Raw genomic sequence first — 16955 nt, forward strand, 5'->3', positions numbered from 1 at the left:
AAATTGCTTTCTTTCTTCCATTGTATACTTTTAGCTCCTTTGTCGAAAATCAGGTGTTCATAGGTTTGTGGATTAATATCTGGGTCTTCGATTCGATTCCATTAGTCAACATCTCTGTTTTTGAGCCAATACCAAGCTGTTTTCATTACTGTAGCTCTGTAATAGAGTTTGAAGTCAGGGATGGTAATGCCTTCGGAGGTACTTTTATTGTATAGGATTGTTTTGGCTATCCTGGGTTTTTTGTTTTTCCGTATAAAGTTGATTATTGTTCTCTCAAGGTCTGTGAAGAATTTTTTTTTGGGGATTTTGATGGGGATTACATTGAATCTATAAATTGCTTTCCGTAGAATTGCCATTTTTACTATGTTGATCCTCCCAATACAAGAGCATGGGAGATCCTTCCATTTTCTGGTATCCTCTTCAATTTCTTTCTTCAAACACTTAAAGTTCTTGTAAAATAGATCTTTCACTTCCTTGGTTAGAGCTACTCCAAGATATTTTATGCTATTTGTGGCTATTGTGAAAGGTGATGCTTCTCTGATTTCCCTCTCTGCTTCTTTGTTCTTTGTGTATAGGAGGGCAACTGATTTTTTTGGAGTTGATCTTGTATCCTGCCACATTACTAAAGGTGTTTATCAGCTGTAGGATTTCTTTGGTAGAGTTTTTGGGGTCACTTATGTACACTATCATATCATCTACAAATAATGAAAGTTTGACTTCTTCCTTTCCAATTCGAATCCCCTTGATCTCCTTATGTTGTCTTATTGCTATTGCTAGAACTTCAAGCACTATATTGAAGAGGTATGGAGAGAGTGGACATCCTTGTCTTGTTCCTGATTTTAGTGGGATGGCTTTGAGTTTCTCTCCATTTAATTTAATGTTAGCTGTCGGCTTGCTGTATATTGCTTTTATTATATTTAGGAATGAACCTTGTATCCCAAATCTCTCCAAGACCTTATCATAAAGGGGTATTGAATTTTGTCAAATGTTTTTTCAGTATCTAATGAAATGATCATATGGTTTTTTTCTTTCAGTTTATTTCTATGATGGATTACATTGATAGATTTTCGTATGTTGCACCAGCCCTGCCTCTCTGGGATGAAGCCTACTTGATCATAATGTATAATTTTTCTAATGTGTTCTTGGATACGGTTTGCCAGTATTTTATTGAGAATATTTGCGTCAGTGTTCGTGAGTGAGATTGGGCTGTAATTCTCTTTTTGGTTAAGTCTTTGTATGGTTTTTGTATCAGGGTAACTGTAGCTTCATAAAAGGAGTTTGGCAATGACTCTTCTGTTTCTATGTTGTGAAATACATTAAGGAGTATAGGTATTAGCTCTTCTTGGAAGTTCTGGTGGAATTCTGCATTGAAACCATCTGGTCCAGGGCTTTTTTTGGTAGGGAGGTTTCTGATGACAGCTTCTAATTCCTCGCGACTTACAGGTCTATTTAAACTGTTCACCTGGTCCTGGTTTAACTTTGGTATATGGTACTTATCTAAAAAAGTGTCCATTTCTTTCACATTTTCCAATTTTGTGGCATACAGGCTTTTGTAGTAAGATCTAATGATTCTCTGAATTTCCTCTGTGTCTGTGGTTATGTCCCCCTTTTCATTTTGATCTTGTTAATTTCTGTGTTCTCTCTCTGCCGTTTGATTAGTTTGGATAGGGGTTTGTCAATCTTGTTGATTTTCTCCAGGAACCAGCTTTTTGTTTCATTGATTCTTTGGATTGTTTTCTATTGTGTTTCTATTTTGTTGATTTCAGCCCTCAGTTTGATTATTTTCAATCTCCTACTCCTCCTGGGTGAATCTGCTTCTCTTTTTTCTAGAGCTTTCAGATGTGCTGTTAAGTCTCTAATGTGTGCTTTCTCTGTTTTCTTTATGTGGAGACTTAGTGCTACGAACTTTCCTCTTAGCACTGCTTTCATAGTGTCCCATAGGTTTGGGTTGATGTGTCTTTTTTCATTGAATTCAAGGAAGACTTTAATTTCTTTTTTATTTCTTCCTTGACCCAGGAGTGGTTCAGTAGTTGACTGTTAAGTTTCCATGAGTTTGTAGACTTTCTGGGGTTAGAATTGTGTTGAACTCTAACTTTTTTCCATGGTGATCCGATAGTACACAGGTGGTTACTACACTGTGGATGTTTGCTGTCGGAGCCCATGTTGGTCCAACACAGATTCCCTAACTGGACTGGAACGGAGTCGCGAGGAATAATCAGACACAACTTACATGGTCATCATGGAAGGGCAAGATCTCTCTCTAAAGATCTCCCGTTTATTCACCAAACACCTTATATATCATCACATCAATTGAGCGGGAAAACACATTAGGCAGTGTCCTAGGTAACCACGGTGCCTGGGTTCAAGTCAAGTCCGCATCTACCTGTATGCTAGCAGTCAACTAGGCCATGAATTAGCATCTCTATAAGACATCCTCCAAATTACAAAGGGAGGAAACACTGAACCTCTTAACTCTTAAGTCATCAGCTTCAGCCAACATCTCTTCTCAGGTAGCCTACATTTATAACAAAAGAAACTAGGAACAGTACATCCTGGCTATTGTTAAACAGAGACAGCTTGTCTGTAGAGTCATGTGATCAGCTCAGACCTGGCTAATGGCGCTTGTGCCATACAGAAATCTGGGCCTACACTTTGCTTTGTTACCAATTATGTGATCAATTTTTGAGAAGGTTCCATGCGATGCTGAGAAGAAGGTATATTCTTTTCTGTTTGGTTGGAATGTTCTATAGATGTCTGTTAAGTCCATTTGGTTCATTACATCTGATAGTTCTCTTATTTCTCTGCTAAGTTTCTGTCTGGTTGACCTGTTGTTGAGAACGGAGTGTTGAAATCTCCTACTATTAGAGTGTGGGGTTTGATGTATGCTTTGAGTTCTAGTCATGTTTCTTTTACATATGTGGGTGCTTTTATATTAGGGGCATAGATATTCAGGATAGAGACTTCCTCCTGATAAATTGTTCCTGTTATGAGTATAAAGTGTCCATCTCAATCTCTTCTGATTGATTTTAGTTTGAAATCAGTTTTCTTAGATATTAGTATAGCCACACCTGCTTGTTTCTTTGGATCATTTGTTTGGAAAACCTTTTCCCAACCCTTTACTCTGAGGTAGTGTCTGTCTTTGAGTTTGAGGTGTGTTTCTTGTAAACAGCAGAATGTTGGATCCTGATTTCTTATCCATTCTCTTAACCTGCGCCTTTTTATAGGTGAATTGAGTCCATTGATATTAAGTGATATTAATGACCTGTGATTGTTAACTCTGGTTATTTTTCTGGTGGTAGAGTTTGTGTGTTTCCCTTCTTTGAGTTGTGCTGGTGGAGGGTTGTCAGATGCTTGTGTTATTATGGGTGTTGTTGGCTTCCTTGGTTTGTGATTTTCCTTCTAGTATTTTCTGTAAGGCTGGGTTTGTGGCAACGTATTGTTTAAATCTGTTTTTGTCCTGGAATATTTTGTTTTCTCCATCAATGGGGAATGCAAGCTTTGCCTGGGTATAGTATTCTGGGCTAAGAAAGGCATTTTTAATAGAACTGTTCAAATATATACTAACTCTGGACAATAGGATGGAACTCACATCTTGTTGGACACTTGCCATCATTTGGCCACTCTCAACACATTTATGTCCCCGCCTTCCTTCTAAGCTGTTATTAGAAGGGTGACTCTGACCTGACTTGACCATTGGTCGTGTTTGTAAATATTACACACGAATCACTTCAAGATAAGGACTTTCTTCTTTTTCTTTCAAATGTAGCCATACTACTATGACAACCATGCTTATGGAAGAAGACTTAAAAAGCAACACCAGTATTGTGTGTTTAGTCAGGATCTGTCGACAAGAGCCTGAGCTGCTCTAGGGAAGAAAGGATCATATACTATGCAGGGTCTCCTCGCTGAACCCTCATATTCATTTCTGTTCTTTCTCCCTTCTCCCCTACCTCTCTGTTTGGAAAGAATTGATTTTATTTTGTCTGTCCATTGCTCCCGTCTCTGCCTAATTTGTGTTTTAGTTCAATTAGTGGAGTGGTGGTGTTATATCTTCCTTTGTGGGTTTTGACTTAGATAAATTCTTCAAGGCATAAGAATATTTCTTCCAATTTCTAAAGAACTAGTGGTTGTTCTAAAAGGGCCTCTTACTTTAGGGACCCGACTTGGAAAGTGGTTAAGGTGTTTTATAGACAGTAGCTCAGAATAGATAGGTGGACCCTGGCTTGAGTTCGATTTGTCCCTTTTATCAGTCACATGATCTTTAGAAAAGGTAATTAACCTTGCAAAGAGTCTCAGTTATAAAAAAGGAAAAACAGTACTTACTTTCCAGGACTGCTGTACTGCACATTACACATTGAAGACCACACACATGGCTGCTCAGGTTGTGTACTAAACAGTCTCATGAAAACAGGATGCATAGGGCTCCCTAAAACCATGCGGCACACCATGGTACCCGCCCTGTACACTCCACTTCGGCTTTGTAGACCATAGAGGGCACAGTGAATGTTTCATTTCCCCCTGCTTCATCTCTTTTCATGTTGCCATCTCTGTATGAACGGCTGAAGAATAGAGACCATGGCTGAGTCTCATGTGTCATAGAGCATAGAAGCTCATCAGAACTAGGTATCTCTGGGTTGGGGCTGTAGTTCAGTTGGTAGAGCACTTGCTCAGCTCATACATGAAGTTTGAGTTCAGTCTCTGACACTACATACGCTGCATTTGGTAGTATATACCTATAATCCCAACACGTGGCAGGTAGAAGCAGGAGGCTCAAAAGTTCAATGACATCCTTGGTTATTATAGGGAGTTCAAAGGTAGCATAAGCTATATAAAAATTAAACAAAAAAGGGGAAAATAAGATGAACAAATATGATCATATATTATTTTATGCAGCAATTCTCATTTTTTAAAAACTGGTGTCTTGCTTTTACAGATGAATATTTATAAATTTATATATTTAATACCAATTAAATTCAAAGTTGCATTTTCTCTCGATTGGGAAGTATTGGAGAAAAGGAGAGTTGGGGTGAAAGTCTTTGCCGGGTTTGTTGTTTAGTTCCTGTGTGCTAGGGTAAGGGATGTGTGTACTGGGGGGTTGGGCAGGTAAGTGTAGTATTCCAGAGGAGGAGAGAGAAGCAATGGGTTTCTGGAGTTGTGGGAAAGCTGCCATAGTGTGCTGCTGCCAGTCTTGAGGGGGGAAGTGTGTTACCTTTCTGACATCTGAATTCTGGGAGAGCTGATGTAAATGTGGGGCATCTATGCAGTCATTGTAGCTGGGCTTGTTTAGAGTCCAGGTATCTGCGCAGAACTTATTCCCTTCCTGCCGCTTACCCTCTCTGCATGCAGCTTTGGGGACGGGGCGGGTCCTGGAGAGAGCGTTGAGCACATTCTCTCCTTTGATTTTAAATGTTGGGTGAGTCTTCTGTTTTATATTTTAGACCCACCTCCTCCAGATGAATCCCCTAATATTACATCTGTCAGTCACAATTCAGTAAAAGTTAAGTTCAGTGGTTTTGACGCCAGCCATGGACCTATCAAAGCCTATGCCATCATTCTCACCACTGGGGAAGGTAAGGAGGGGCCAACGTGGGTTACGCGTGTGACAAAACAATTCTGGTTACTTTCTTATTGTTGTGATAAAACACCACGGCCCAATCAACTTATAAAAGAAAGTGTTGAGCAGGTTTATGGTTTCAGAGGGCTAACGTCCCTGACAGTGGAGTAATGTAGGGACATAGCCCCACCTATTGGGGGCGTGTTCGCCTCGGGCTAATGTTTACGGATAAATCTGCCGGGCGTGAGCCCAGCAGCCCTTTTCTTTTGCTCCGCTTTTCCAGTACTCCGCGGGAACCTGTGGTCCTGTAAGTCTATTTCCTTATTAAAGCTGTATATATCTATATAATCTGTCTACATTCATTTGCGCCGCCACAGAGTAAAGGCGCAAGGACAGGAGCATCTGAGAGCTAACATCTTGATCCACAAGTGAAGCAGGCGTGGGGGTTATGGCACCTTTGGAAACCTCAAAGCTCACTCCTCATGACAGACCTCCTCCAACAAAGCGATATGTCCTAATTATTCCCAGTCAGTTCCACCAGCTGGGACCCAATGTTCCACTGTTTGAGCCTGTAGGGGCTGAGGTGACCCACCACGGTGAGCGATGCTATAACACACAGGCACATTTGTGACATAAATACATTGTGTCTCTGCACGGTAGCCTGTACTGCAGACTCACAGGGAGGCTGGCTGTTTGCTTGGTGCTGTCAATGATCAGATAGCAAGTAATTTAAGTTTTCTTGGCCTTGCAGCCTCTGTCACAACTATCTAACATCTCTGTGATGGTGTGGGGCCACGTATGGAAAATTCATGAGGGTGAAGGTGCCCATCCCCACAGCTGTTTACACCAGGTGGTGGCTACATTTGGCCCATAGGCTCTAACTAGGCAACTTAGGATGATTTGCTCTTGAAAGCAAGTACAAAAAGATTGCACTTGCTAGTGAACTCTGTGAAGGGCATCAACTGGATGGGAGGGGAGGTGAACTAGAATGATTTTTCTGTGCCAGTTAGAAGGGCATCTCTGATAGCTGCGCGGGAGTGTTTTACCCAAACCAGGGCTAGGGAGATAGCTCAGTTGGTAAAGTACTTGCCTTGCACAGGCCCTGAGTTCAGTCCTTGGGATATATATTACAGAAAGGGCATTGTGATATGCCCTTGTAATCCTGGAGCTGGGGAGGCAGAGACAGGAGGATCCCTGAGCTCCCAGGTCAGCCAGCTTAGCCAGCATGAAGTTCCAGGCTAGAGAGAAATCCTGACTCAAAAAAGGTAGGAGGTGCCTGAGGAATGATAGCTGAGGTTGTCCTCTGGCTCCCACACACATATGGACATACATGCAAACAAACTAGCTCACACATGTATGCCTGCATCCTGGTGAATGCATATAAACAAAGTGTGGAGATCGCTTTCTCTGAATTTTAAAATGTTGAGTCTGTTTTTAAGCCCTTTGTGTTTTCAGCCAATTTCAAACTCAGACCGATGTTGAATGAAAAAGACCCTGTTACATGGTGACCTTGGGTCAGGAGAGCAGGGCTAGGAGTCCAGCCTTACAGCATGCGCAGTGTGGCTTTGGACAGGTTTCTGCCAGCTCTCTGCTCTTTGTTTTTATTGCTTGAGAATGGGGATCATACGCGTTTGTGAGACTCAGGATGAAGGGATGAGGTGATATAAGCCAAATACTAAGGGTTCAGCTGCCCTGGGACTGCTTGAGAGATGGGCTGCTGGCGTGTCACTCAGCACCTGTGTTCTTACAGAGTTGTTGTTTTTCTTTTCTTTGACACTTTTGTCTTTCTGTTGTCATTCATGATTTGCCTCTTTGTTCCTTAGCTGGCCAGCCTTCTGCAGATGTTTTGAAGTACACATATGGAGATTTCAAAAAGGGGGCCTCGGATACTTACGTGACATACCTCATAAGAGTGGAAGAGAAGGGGCGCTCTCTGGGCTTGTCTGATGTCTTGAAATATGAAATCAATGTGGGGAACCAATCCACCACCTTCGGCTACTACAATGGGAGGCTGGAGCCTCTGGGCTCCTACCGGTAATATGGGTCCTTGCTGTTGGGTGCTGAGCCTCATAAATGTAAGATTCTACATACTAAGGTGGTAGAAACACCTCAGTTACCTTATTTTCTCCATTGTCCCTCATAGGGTATGTGTTGCTGGCTTCACCAATATTACTTACAGCCTTCAGAATGGTGGACTCATCAGTGGGAATGAGAGCTATGTTTCTTTCAGTCAGTATTCAGATGCTGTGTTCCTGCCTCAAGATCCAGGTAGAGGGAGACAAAAGCCCTAACATCAAATGCAGTGGGTTTTCCACCTTGTGTCTGCAGAAGCCTGCTGTCTCCATAGGCACCCACAAGGGTGGAGGTGGCTGGTTTTCTCCTCTCAGAAACTGACATATCCCTTGGCCTTTGGGCTAGCTTAACTCCCCACTCTGGTGTCCTTAAAAGAGCTGCTCTCCACTTCTTCTCTAAAACCAGCCACACTTCTAATCTGCAGATTACTTAGTCCTTTGCTTTCTAAGAGTCACTTGTGGGCCCATGTGCCAGCAAACATGTTCAGTTTAAAGAGTCCTTGAATGTTCATATTAGAAGGTACCACAGCAGTTGTCTTGTCTTATGTCTGTGTAGAAATAAGGCTTCTAAGGCCCAGTGTTGCACAGTGACTTAAATGCAAGCCTGAAGTTCTAGCCTAAGACTCCTTGTAAAGTGCTCGTTCTATCCAGTCTCACAGAGCTAGATATATTGGAATTTTAGGGACCAAGGTGAGGGTCCCCTCCTCTGTCAGTATGGAGAAACAGTGACTTACTGGTCTGTTCATTTGTTTTTCCTAACTGCTGAGTAGAACAGATAATCCAGAAGCAAAATTCAAGGATTCCCCTTAAACAGCCCATATAAATGGCGGGGTGTGGGGTGGAGGGTGTGGGGGTGTGAGGTGGGGGGGAGGGGAGGAGGGATTCCATGCTGTGTGTGGGTGTTATTGTAGGTACTTCTGCTCATAAGTGATGGGAAAAACCACTGATCTAACTCTCTCAGGTCACTAAATTTGCAGCTGAACTGAGACCTAGTCAGGGGTTGTGATATTCTCAGGACCATCCTGCTAATTGTGGGCTCAGGGTGAAGAAACAAGTTCTTGAAAGCTGGTTGTAATTTTATGTCTAAAGATATTCACTTCTCCCTACGTGCACCACACCCCCTTTCTCCCCGAATCCTGTGTGGGTCCTGGACTGGTTGTTGGTGTAGCACATGGCCTTTCATGAACGCCAATTGAAATGCCTCTTGTTGGGACCTTCCCCAGGTGTCATCTGTGGAGCAGTGTTCGGATGTATCTTTGGTGCCCTGGCCATTGTGGCTGTGGGAGGCTTCATCTTCTGGAGAAAGAAAAGGTGATACAGCTTATTTAGTTGGCATGTGCTACTGTTTAAGAAAACCTTTTATTATATGGAGTTGGAACCATTTGTAAAATCCGGAGGAACAGTTGAAAGTTTTTGCCATCTGACTAGACTTACTTCCTTTCTGACTCCAGTTGGGTGATTTGATTATGAACCTCACCCCAACCACATCAAACCTACCTGCTGTGCGGGATGCTGTGCGGGATGCCGTGCAGGATGCCGTGCAGGATGCTGTGCTGTGTGGGATGCCGTGTGGGATGCCGTGCGGGATGCTGTGCGGGATGCTGTGTGGGATGCTGTGCGGGATGCTGTGTGGGATGCCATGAGGGATGCCGCTCTCAGGCCGGGATCCTAGGAATGTGTTAAGAATTTCATATGATTTTAGAGTTGACCAAGTTCGAACTTAGGTTCCACTCTGGCTAGCTGTTGGAAGTGGCTTAGCCTTAACCTCTTCCTCTGTGGTATGGGAATGAGTGCTCAACTCCAGGAGCTGAGGAGTGGTGGCAAATGTCTTACTCCATTGTTTTGTTACTTGTTATTGTCTTTCTACCACCACCCTGTGATGTAGTTAATTAGTGGAAAGTAACAGTTTCATTTTGGGTGCCCTCTACCTCATGGACTCCCCAAGGCTCTAACAGGCAGGTCTTAAAAGCCCTTCTAGGATTGCAGAATCAGTGCTGGAAGCACCAAAGAGGAACTTGAACTTGGTCTTTGGGTTTTGTCTTGCCTGACTGTGGGAATCCTGTGCTGGACTTCACTTCCTGCCTAGCTTCTAGCTAGAAATTTCCACCTGGGAATTGGCTTTCTCAACATCATTCTCCCGTTTTTGTTTTTGTTTGCCTTTTTGCAACAGAGTCTATTAAAATACTTAGGATATTTCAGATGTAGCAGAGGGTAGCTTGGAGTCCTCATCCTTGCACCTCTGCTGAGTCTGAGGCTATAGGCGTGTGCCACCCAAGCCTATTCTGAGAAAACAGTAGTTGCTTTATCTCCCCCTCAATAAATCACATAGTGTCCCTTCTCTTCATATCAGTTAAATCTTTTACATTGTACTAAAAAATGAATCAGAACCTAGCTCAAAAGCTGGAATGTCAACAGTCAAGTCAATAGGGCACAGGGAGTGAGGTCCCTAGTAAGAAGCTGATAGGAAGAGTTGGTCTGAACCAACAGTGGAACCTGTCTCAAAACCTGTAAATCACCACCAAACTCAAAACTCAAACCCATTGTGATAAAGAAAATACCCACAAGAAAAGCAAAGAAACTCAGTAACCCATAATCACAGCAAACCTGCTCCTACCATTTTCATGTGATCACGATGCTCACCCCAGCCGAGTCCTTTTAGACACATTAATAAGACTTCATTTCAGTATCATTTTAAGTAGCTGCCGGGTATTTGCCATCATTTATTTATCCATTTTACTGGATATTGTAATACTTTTGACTACAGTTACATGTCCTTGTACCTAACCTTTGGGCATGCTCACGATTATTTCTCTAGGCTAAATTTTAAACAGAACGTTTGCTGGGTAAGTGGGTATGCTTTTTTCCCCTCCGATTTTGGTACATGCTATTCAGTTGCAGTTTGTTTCAGCACCAGGTGGAGCTGAGTCAACAATGCAGGTACTCACAGCGGCAGTTTTGGACCTGACTTCCTTTCAGGGCTTTCCCCCCTCTTTACACACACCCTCACACACGAAAATTTCTAAAAGTTGCTTGAATAGATTTTTGATTCTTTTCAATAAAAAGGAAGAGTAAGTGTACCGATTTTTAGTTGACATTTCCTGCTTGGTCTGTCAGTATCAGTGAACAGGTTTCTGTTGGCAGTTATGGGCTGGTGAGCGGACTTCCATTTACCTGAACTACTGCCTGGGCAGGAGGTATCTGTGGATGTGTGAGAGGTGACAGAGCAGGCAGGATGAAGGTCTTTGTCTGTCTAACGGCTTTGTTTTCCCTTTCAAAATAGGAAAGATGCCAAGAATAATGAAGTGTCATTTTCTCAAATTAAGTAAGTCTGAGTTACAAACTTATTTTAAGATTTTCAGTCCCCCAGTCTGTTCAGCGACTATCTAAAGCACTTTTTTTTTTTTTTTGATAGAAATAGCTGGCATTTTTCCTGATTGACAGATTGGCCATAATCTTCTGGAAGTTCTTTTTTTTTTTTTTTTTTTGCAAGGATTCTTTGTTTTACTGTCCCCTGAAGTTACTTTTATTTTTGTTTCCCCATATGTTCTTCAGTTTTACTAACAAATAAGGTTCTCTGTGTGTATCTGGTGTACCTGTGTGTATGCATCCCCACAAGTGCTCAGAGGCCAGAAGGGGATGGCTCTTATCACTGCTTGCTGTGTTCCCTTGCTAAGAACTGCTTGGCCCCCAGCAGTCCTCTGCCATCCTCCTGTCTACCCCAATTCAGCACTGGGGTTATGGGTGCATGTAGCCATGCCGGTGTTTTGTGGGTGCTGAGGATTGGAACTCAAGTCCTCAGACTTGAGCAGCAAGGTCTCTGACCCACTAAACTATCTCCACAGCACCCCCACAAGGTAATTGCTATATTTTACAAAAGTGAGTGGATTATCAAGAGCCAAGGGAAAAACAGTTGTTTCAAGTCACAGATACTGTCAGTTTTAGGATAGGGCTGCTTTTCTGATTTGTGTCTCAGGTTTTTTTTTAAATAACATTGCATTGATCTCCAACCCATACCCTTACTGTGTCTGGCTTTGTTATTTTGAGTTGATGCTTACTTCTAAAATGAGTACATCTAATCGATTTTCCCCCTTTTTCCTTTCCATGATGAAGACCTAAAAAGTGAGTAGTTTCATTTTTATATCTTTCATTTATATCTTATATTTTGAGTTTGAACTTAATTGAATCAAAAATAAGCAAAAATGAAAAGCCCAACAAGTTGTTTTGTTTTCCTAGATCCAAGCTAATTCGAGTGGAGAATTTTGAGGCCCACTTTAAGAGACAGCAAGCTGACTCCAACTGTGGGTTTGCCGAGGAGTATGAGGCAGGTGGCCATAACCTGTTTGCATTGTGGTAAAGCTTTGGGTGAGAGGCAGCCTAGAGGGGAGAGAAGATTATGCCTGTTTCTCTGGGGCACCCTGCTGTTGCCTAGGAAGCTCACACAGAACCTTCATTTTTGGTGGAATATGTGTTTATCTTGTGGCTACCTGAAGATCGTCCAGAGAGAGGCAGAAATGGGGAATTGAAGCTCGAGGACCATTAACTAGGGTCATTAAGCTACATGAGCAGCAGAAAAGCCAGATGGGCCATTCGGAGGTCTGGGGCTTAACAGCTGTGAGGCAAAGCTGACCTGGGTTAGGTGTTTCTTTACTCATCTTTGCCTTCCAGACTCACCTACTTTCTGTCCCCCAGACTGGCCCGGGAACTGTCCTTACTCAGAAGTGCATGCACGCTTCTTACCCACAAGGTGCTCCCTGGTGCAGAGTCTACTTTTGTATCCTAGAATCCTGCCCACAACTCCGGCACAGTCCATCCTCAACTTTGACACTGCCTCCTCCCCTATCACTCGGGTCCCACAGGAGGACTCAGTTTCTGTCTGTGTTGATTGTCTTTATGCTGCCTGGTTCCATCTGGTCTGCCAGGGTAGTGACTCCTGACTGTCCAGCCCCAGAAGGCAAGAGTCCTTCTCCTTTCATTTCCACCTCTGATTTAGTTTAAGTGCTGCCCTATCAAAGTACCATGAACAGGGTGACTAAGGACAAATATACTGTCTCACTGTTCAAGAAACAAGAGGCTCAAAATCACAGTGTCAGCACGACCCCTTAATGTCTAGGGGAGATCCTGCCATGGTTCTCTCCGTTTCTGGAAGGCCCCATTGTCTTTTGGTTTGGGGGAAGCATGGCTTCCATTTCCATCATCCACTCATTGCCAACATAAGGTGTTTCCTCTTGTGTGTGTGTGTGTCCCGTATTACAACAACATTGCCATGTTAGGTTAAGGACTCACTCTCTTCCAGTGTGACTTGGGATTTTGATTTCTTGCTTCTTCCATGGTCATATCCTATAGGAGCCTACTCATAGGTGTTGGGGGTTAGATGTTCAACATCTCTTTGCACTTAGCAGTAGTCAATCCATTCTGCCTCTGCATTCCTACTTTGTTCTGCCCTGAGCCTGATTAAATATACAACTCACTTATTTGTTTTCAGGATCTGAAGCTGATTGGAATAAGTCTACCTAAATGTACAGCTGAAGTAGCTGAGAACAGGGGGAAGAATCGCTATAACAATGTCCTGCCTTGTGAGTGATTTTATTCCTGTCTTCCCTTTGTCACTGGTCATCTCTTGAACAGTGTGTGTGTGTGTGTGTGTATACTTGTAGAGTAGGTGGTGGAATATTCATTTCACAAGTGAAGAAAATTAACCTCCATGTTAAGTGACTTATTCAGAGTTGCATTCTTCTCATGTTCAGTTTGTTTTGTTCTGAAAGGGGCACCAGGAAAGCAGGTACAGGGTCGCACTCTCTCCTTGCCCAGATCTTTGATCGGATGATAGATGATAGATAGATAGATAGATAGATAGATAGATAGATAGATGATAGATGGATGGATGGATGGATGGACGGACGGACGGACGGACGGATGGGCAGACGGACATATGGACAGATGGGTAAAATTCTAAATTTGGAGTTGTGGAGATGGCTCCGTCAGTAAAGTGCTTGCCGTACAGACGTGAGGACCTGAGTTCAACACCCTAGTGCCCACAGTGCACACCTATAATCCCTGCACTGCAGAGGGAGAAGAAGCCCTTTTCTGCTTTTGAGAATTGCCTTTGTCTGTTCTTGTGCTGATCGGTTTTGACTCAACCTAGAATCACTTGGGAAGGAGAGTCTTAGTGAGGAATTGCCTAGGTTATCCCGTGAGATGTCTTTGGAGGGCATTTTGATTGATAATTGATAGAAGGCCTAGCCCATTGTGGGCAGTACCATTGTGTAGGCAGGAGGTTTTGAATGGTCTAAGAAAGGAGAAATCTTGCTGAGAGAGCAAGCAAGCAAAAGTCCATTTGTTCTCTCTCTGCTCTTGCCTGTAGACATGATACTTTAAATTCTTGCCTTAACTTCATCAAGATTGATGTGATCTGGAATTGTAAGCCGTGCAAACTCTTTCCCTCTCCTATACTGCTTTTATTCAGGGTATTTATCACAGCAAAAGAAATGAAACCAGAACAGCAACAAAGTGAGAGCAAACTGAAGAATAGAGAAGGGTTAGTAATGTGAACTCTACTATGGGAAGTCTGCTGGTGTGAGAGTTAGCACACAGAGAGGTATCAGGGGGTCTGAACCATGCTCTGCCAGTCCTGAAGGTGCTTGGTTTTGTGGGTGGCTTTTTCACCAAGCCATTTAATGACTTTATCTTTTTAATTTGAAGTCATGCTTTTCTATTAGCTTGTATTTTAAACTCAGTGTTTTTCCAGTCATCGGTTCTTTTTCTGCTTCTTCCCTTATACTTGTCAGTGGGTCTTGGCCTAGATCGGAAAGAAGTGCTTTTGTAGCCATGCTGGAGGAGCTGCTATGTCTCTACTCTCCTGAGACTAACTCAGAACTTTGGCCTGGTCTTGGAGAGCTTTGGATCTGGAGTGAGGGCTGGGATCTGATGTCTGGGTGGTGTTTCTATTGAGAAGACCTTTCTTGAGACACACATCACTACTGGGTTTACTATTACTGTGCTACTGTGTCCCAGGAGGGTCAGGCAGTGGAATCTGGTGGGGATAGGGAGCTGTTCCTGATATCCATGACTTATCCTGACATTTGGAATTCCTCAGTTATTATCACCTCTGGCATGGGCAAGTTTGTGTGTATGCTTTCTAAATGAGAATGATATTTAGAAAATGTGTGAAGTTGGTATTTTAGACCTTTCCATTCATAGTAGTTTTATGCATTCAGTTAACTTTTAAATTTAGAGGAGTTTGTATGTGTATGTGAGTGTGTGTATATGTGTATGTGTACACATGGAGGCCAGAGGTCGACGTTGGGTTGTCTTCCCCAATTGCTCTGCCTTTTTTTAATTGAAAATACTTTTTTAATACAATATATTCTGATTATAGTTTTCTATCCCTCATCTTCCCCCAGATCCTCAATATCTCCCCACCCATCCATTTTTGAGATGGGGTCATTATTTATCCTGGATCTTGCTGATTCACTTAGATTAGCTGGCCATGGAGCTCCAAGGAGCCTGTTTCTTCTCTAGTGCAGGGATTATAGGTGTGCTCTGTGGGCACTAGGGAGTTGATGATGGTAGATTACTGATGGAGCCATCTCTACAACTCCAAATTTAGAATTTTATCCTGCCTGTCTGCCCACCCATCTATTCATCCATCCATCTTTAATTTATTGATTGTTTATATGTACAGGTGTGAATGTGCCATGATGTGTGTGGATGTCAGTGAACAACCCGTGGGAGTCAGATCTTTCCCTCCATGTGGCCTTGGGGATCAAACTCAGGTCATCTGGCTCGGCAGCAAGCACCTTTAATGCCTGATCTATCTCACTCGCCCTATAACAGCTTTTTACGGCAGTGGGGAAAGGTTAACTTGGATGTCTTTTCTGCCATACTAGAATAGGCTCTGAGTTCAAATTCTGTCTGTTGTTTCCCCACATAGAAGGATTTGGAAATGTCCCTTTATCTCTGAGACTCCTGATTTCTTTATCTTGAAAGCTTGTGAGGTGGTTTTGAGATGTGAATATGGTTACCCAGCACCTGTCCTGCTCAGAGCAGACCCCCAGGCTGCTGGGAATAAAGGCTTGTTCAGGCTGGGAAGTTGGTGAGAACGTAGACCTTGCTGCCAGGCTGTTGCACAGCTTCTCTGCGCCACAGTCACAGACTCCACAGGGAGTGTGAAGTGTGAAGCCACGTGTCAGCCAAGGCTGCCAGTTGGTACTTCTAAAAATTCCCTGTGTGCAGCTTTCCTGAAACTTGGCTTAGAATGAGGCTCTTTCTTTCTTTTAATGCCACAGATGATGCTTCTCGAGTCAGACTTTCAGTTCAGACCCATTCGACGGATGACTACATCAATGCCAACTATATGCCTGTAAGTGCTGGCTGCTCTTAGCCCCGGTGGCTCCTCTGAATCATCGCATTTCTTTCTGTGTCTTGAATGATGACTGAGCTTTCTATTTCTAGGGCTATCATTCCAAGAGAGATTTCATTGCCACACAAGGACCTTTACCCAACACTTTGAAAGATTTTTGGCGTATGGTTTGGGAGAAAAACGTATATGCCATTGTTATGTTGACCAAATGTGTGGAACAGGGAAGGGTAAGTATCTTTTGAAAAAAAATATAAATTAATTATTGTTGTAGAGTGTATCTTAAAATCCATTTGTTTTTTAAAAAACACTCTTCCCAGATGTTAACACCTTTGTTCTTAGAAAATATGTTCTGTATTTTTAGCTTTCAGAGAGGTTTTAAAAAAGTATTGCAAATACATTCTACAATGTTCCTTTGTGAGCTCATATTAATGTCTGTGATTGTATCTGTGCTAGTTAGTGAGTGGATGGAACTGGGTTAGTGCAGTGGACACTGTGGGCCTGGAGCTAGGGATCCGAGACCATACAGCTCTGCTCCTGTAAAGCCTGCCTCTCTGTCTCTAAGCAACCAGCTCCTAAATCTCTGATTCTCAAACTTAGTTTTTGACACAATAAACAATATTTCAGACTTACGTCAGGGCAAATCCCAGCAGCCCTTTCTCTTCCTGTGTGGTCTAGAACCCCCCTTCCATTTCTGTCACAGATATGATCTCTTCTAGGGATAAAGTCTCATGTTTCCCTAAATAGAGATGAGTTGAAAAACATGCTAAATTAAAAATTGTGTTCCTGAAGAATGAGAATTAATGTTACTTCATGGAGGATTATTAATTATGATTCTATTTAGTGTTGGGATTGCCTGGGGCCTTGGCCTCCCTCAGCACATGCTCTGCTGCTGAGCAGTACCCCAGCACTCAGTGCTTTGTGTTTTGTTTATATGTTTGTTCCTGAGACAGGGCTTCACTCTTAGCTCAGG

General features: G+C 42.8%; 1 protein-coding gene across 1 annotated transcript in view; it reads left to right on the plus strand.

Annotated features, from left to right (window-relative positions):
- The window catches only part of Ptprj (protein tyrosine phosphatase receptor type J), a 169780-nt gene that overhangs the window by 141420 nt on the left and 11405 nt on the right, over positions 1-16955 (plus strand). Inside the window, exons 11-20 of the mRNA XM_057782042.1 lie at positions 5439-5570; positions 7378-7588; positions 7698-7822; positions 8850-8937; positions 10907-10948; positions 11737-11745; positions 11860-11947; positions 13109-13199; positions 15912-15985; positions 16078-16212. Of these exons, the coding sequence (XP_057638025.1) occupies positions 5439-5570; positions 7378-7588; positions 7698-7822; positions 8850-8937; positions 10907-10948; positions 11737-11745; positions 11860-11947; positions 13109-13199; positions 15912-15985; positions 16078-16212 (995 nt within the window). The remainder of the gene's footprint in view (positions 1-5438; positions 5571-7377; positions 7589-7697; positions 7823-8849; positions 8938-10906; positions 10949-11736; positions 11746-11859; positions 11948-13108; positions 13200-15911; positions 15986-16077; positions 16213-16955) is intronic.

The sequence above is a fragment of the Chionomys nivalis genome, chromosome 9 (assembly GCF_950005125.1).
Source record: "Chionomys nivalis chromosome 9, mChiNiv1.1, whole genome shotgun sequence".
In the NCBI taxonomy this organism is placed as follows: Eukaryota; Metazoa; Chordata; class Mammalia; order Rodentia; family Cricetidae; genus Chionomys; species Chionomys nivalis.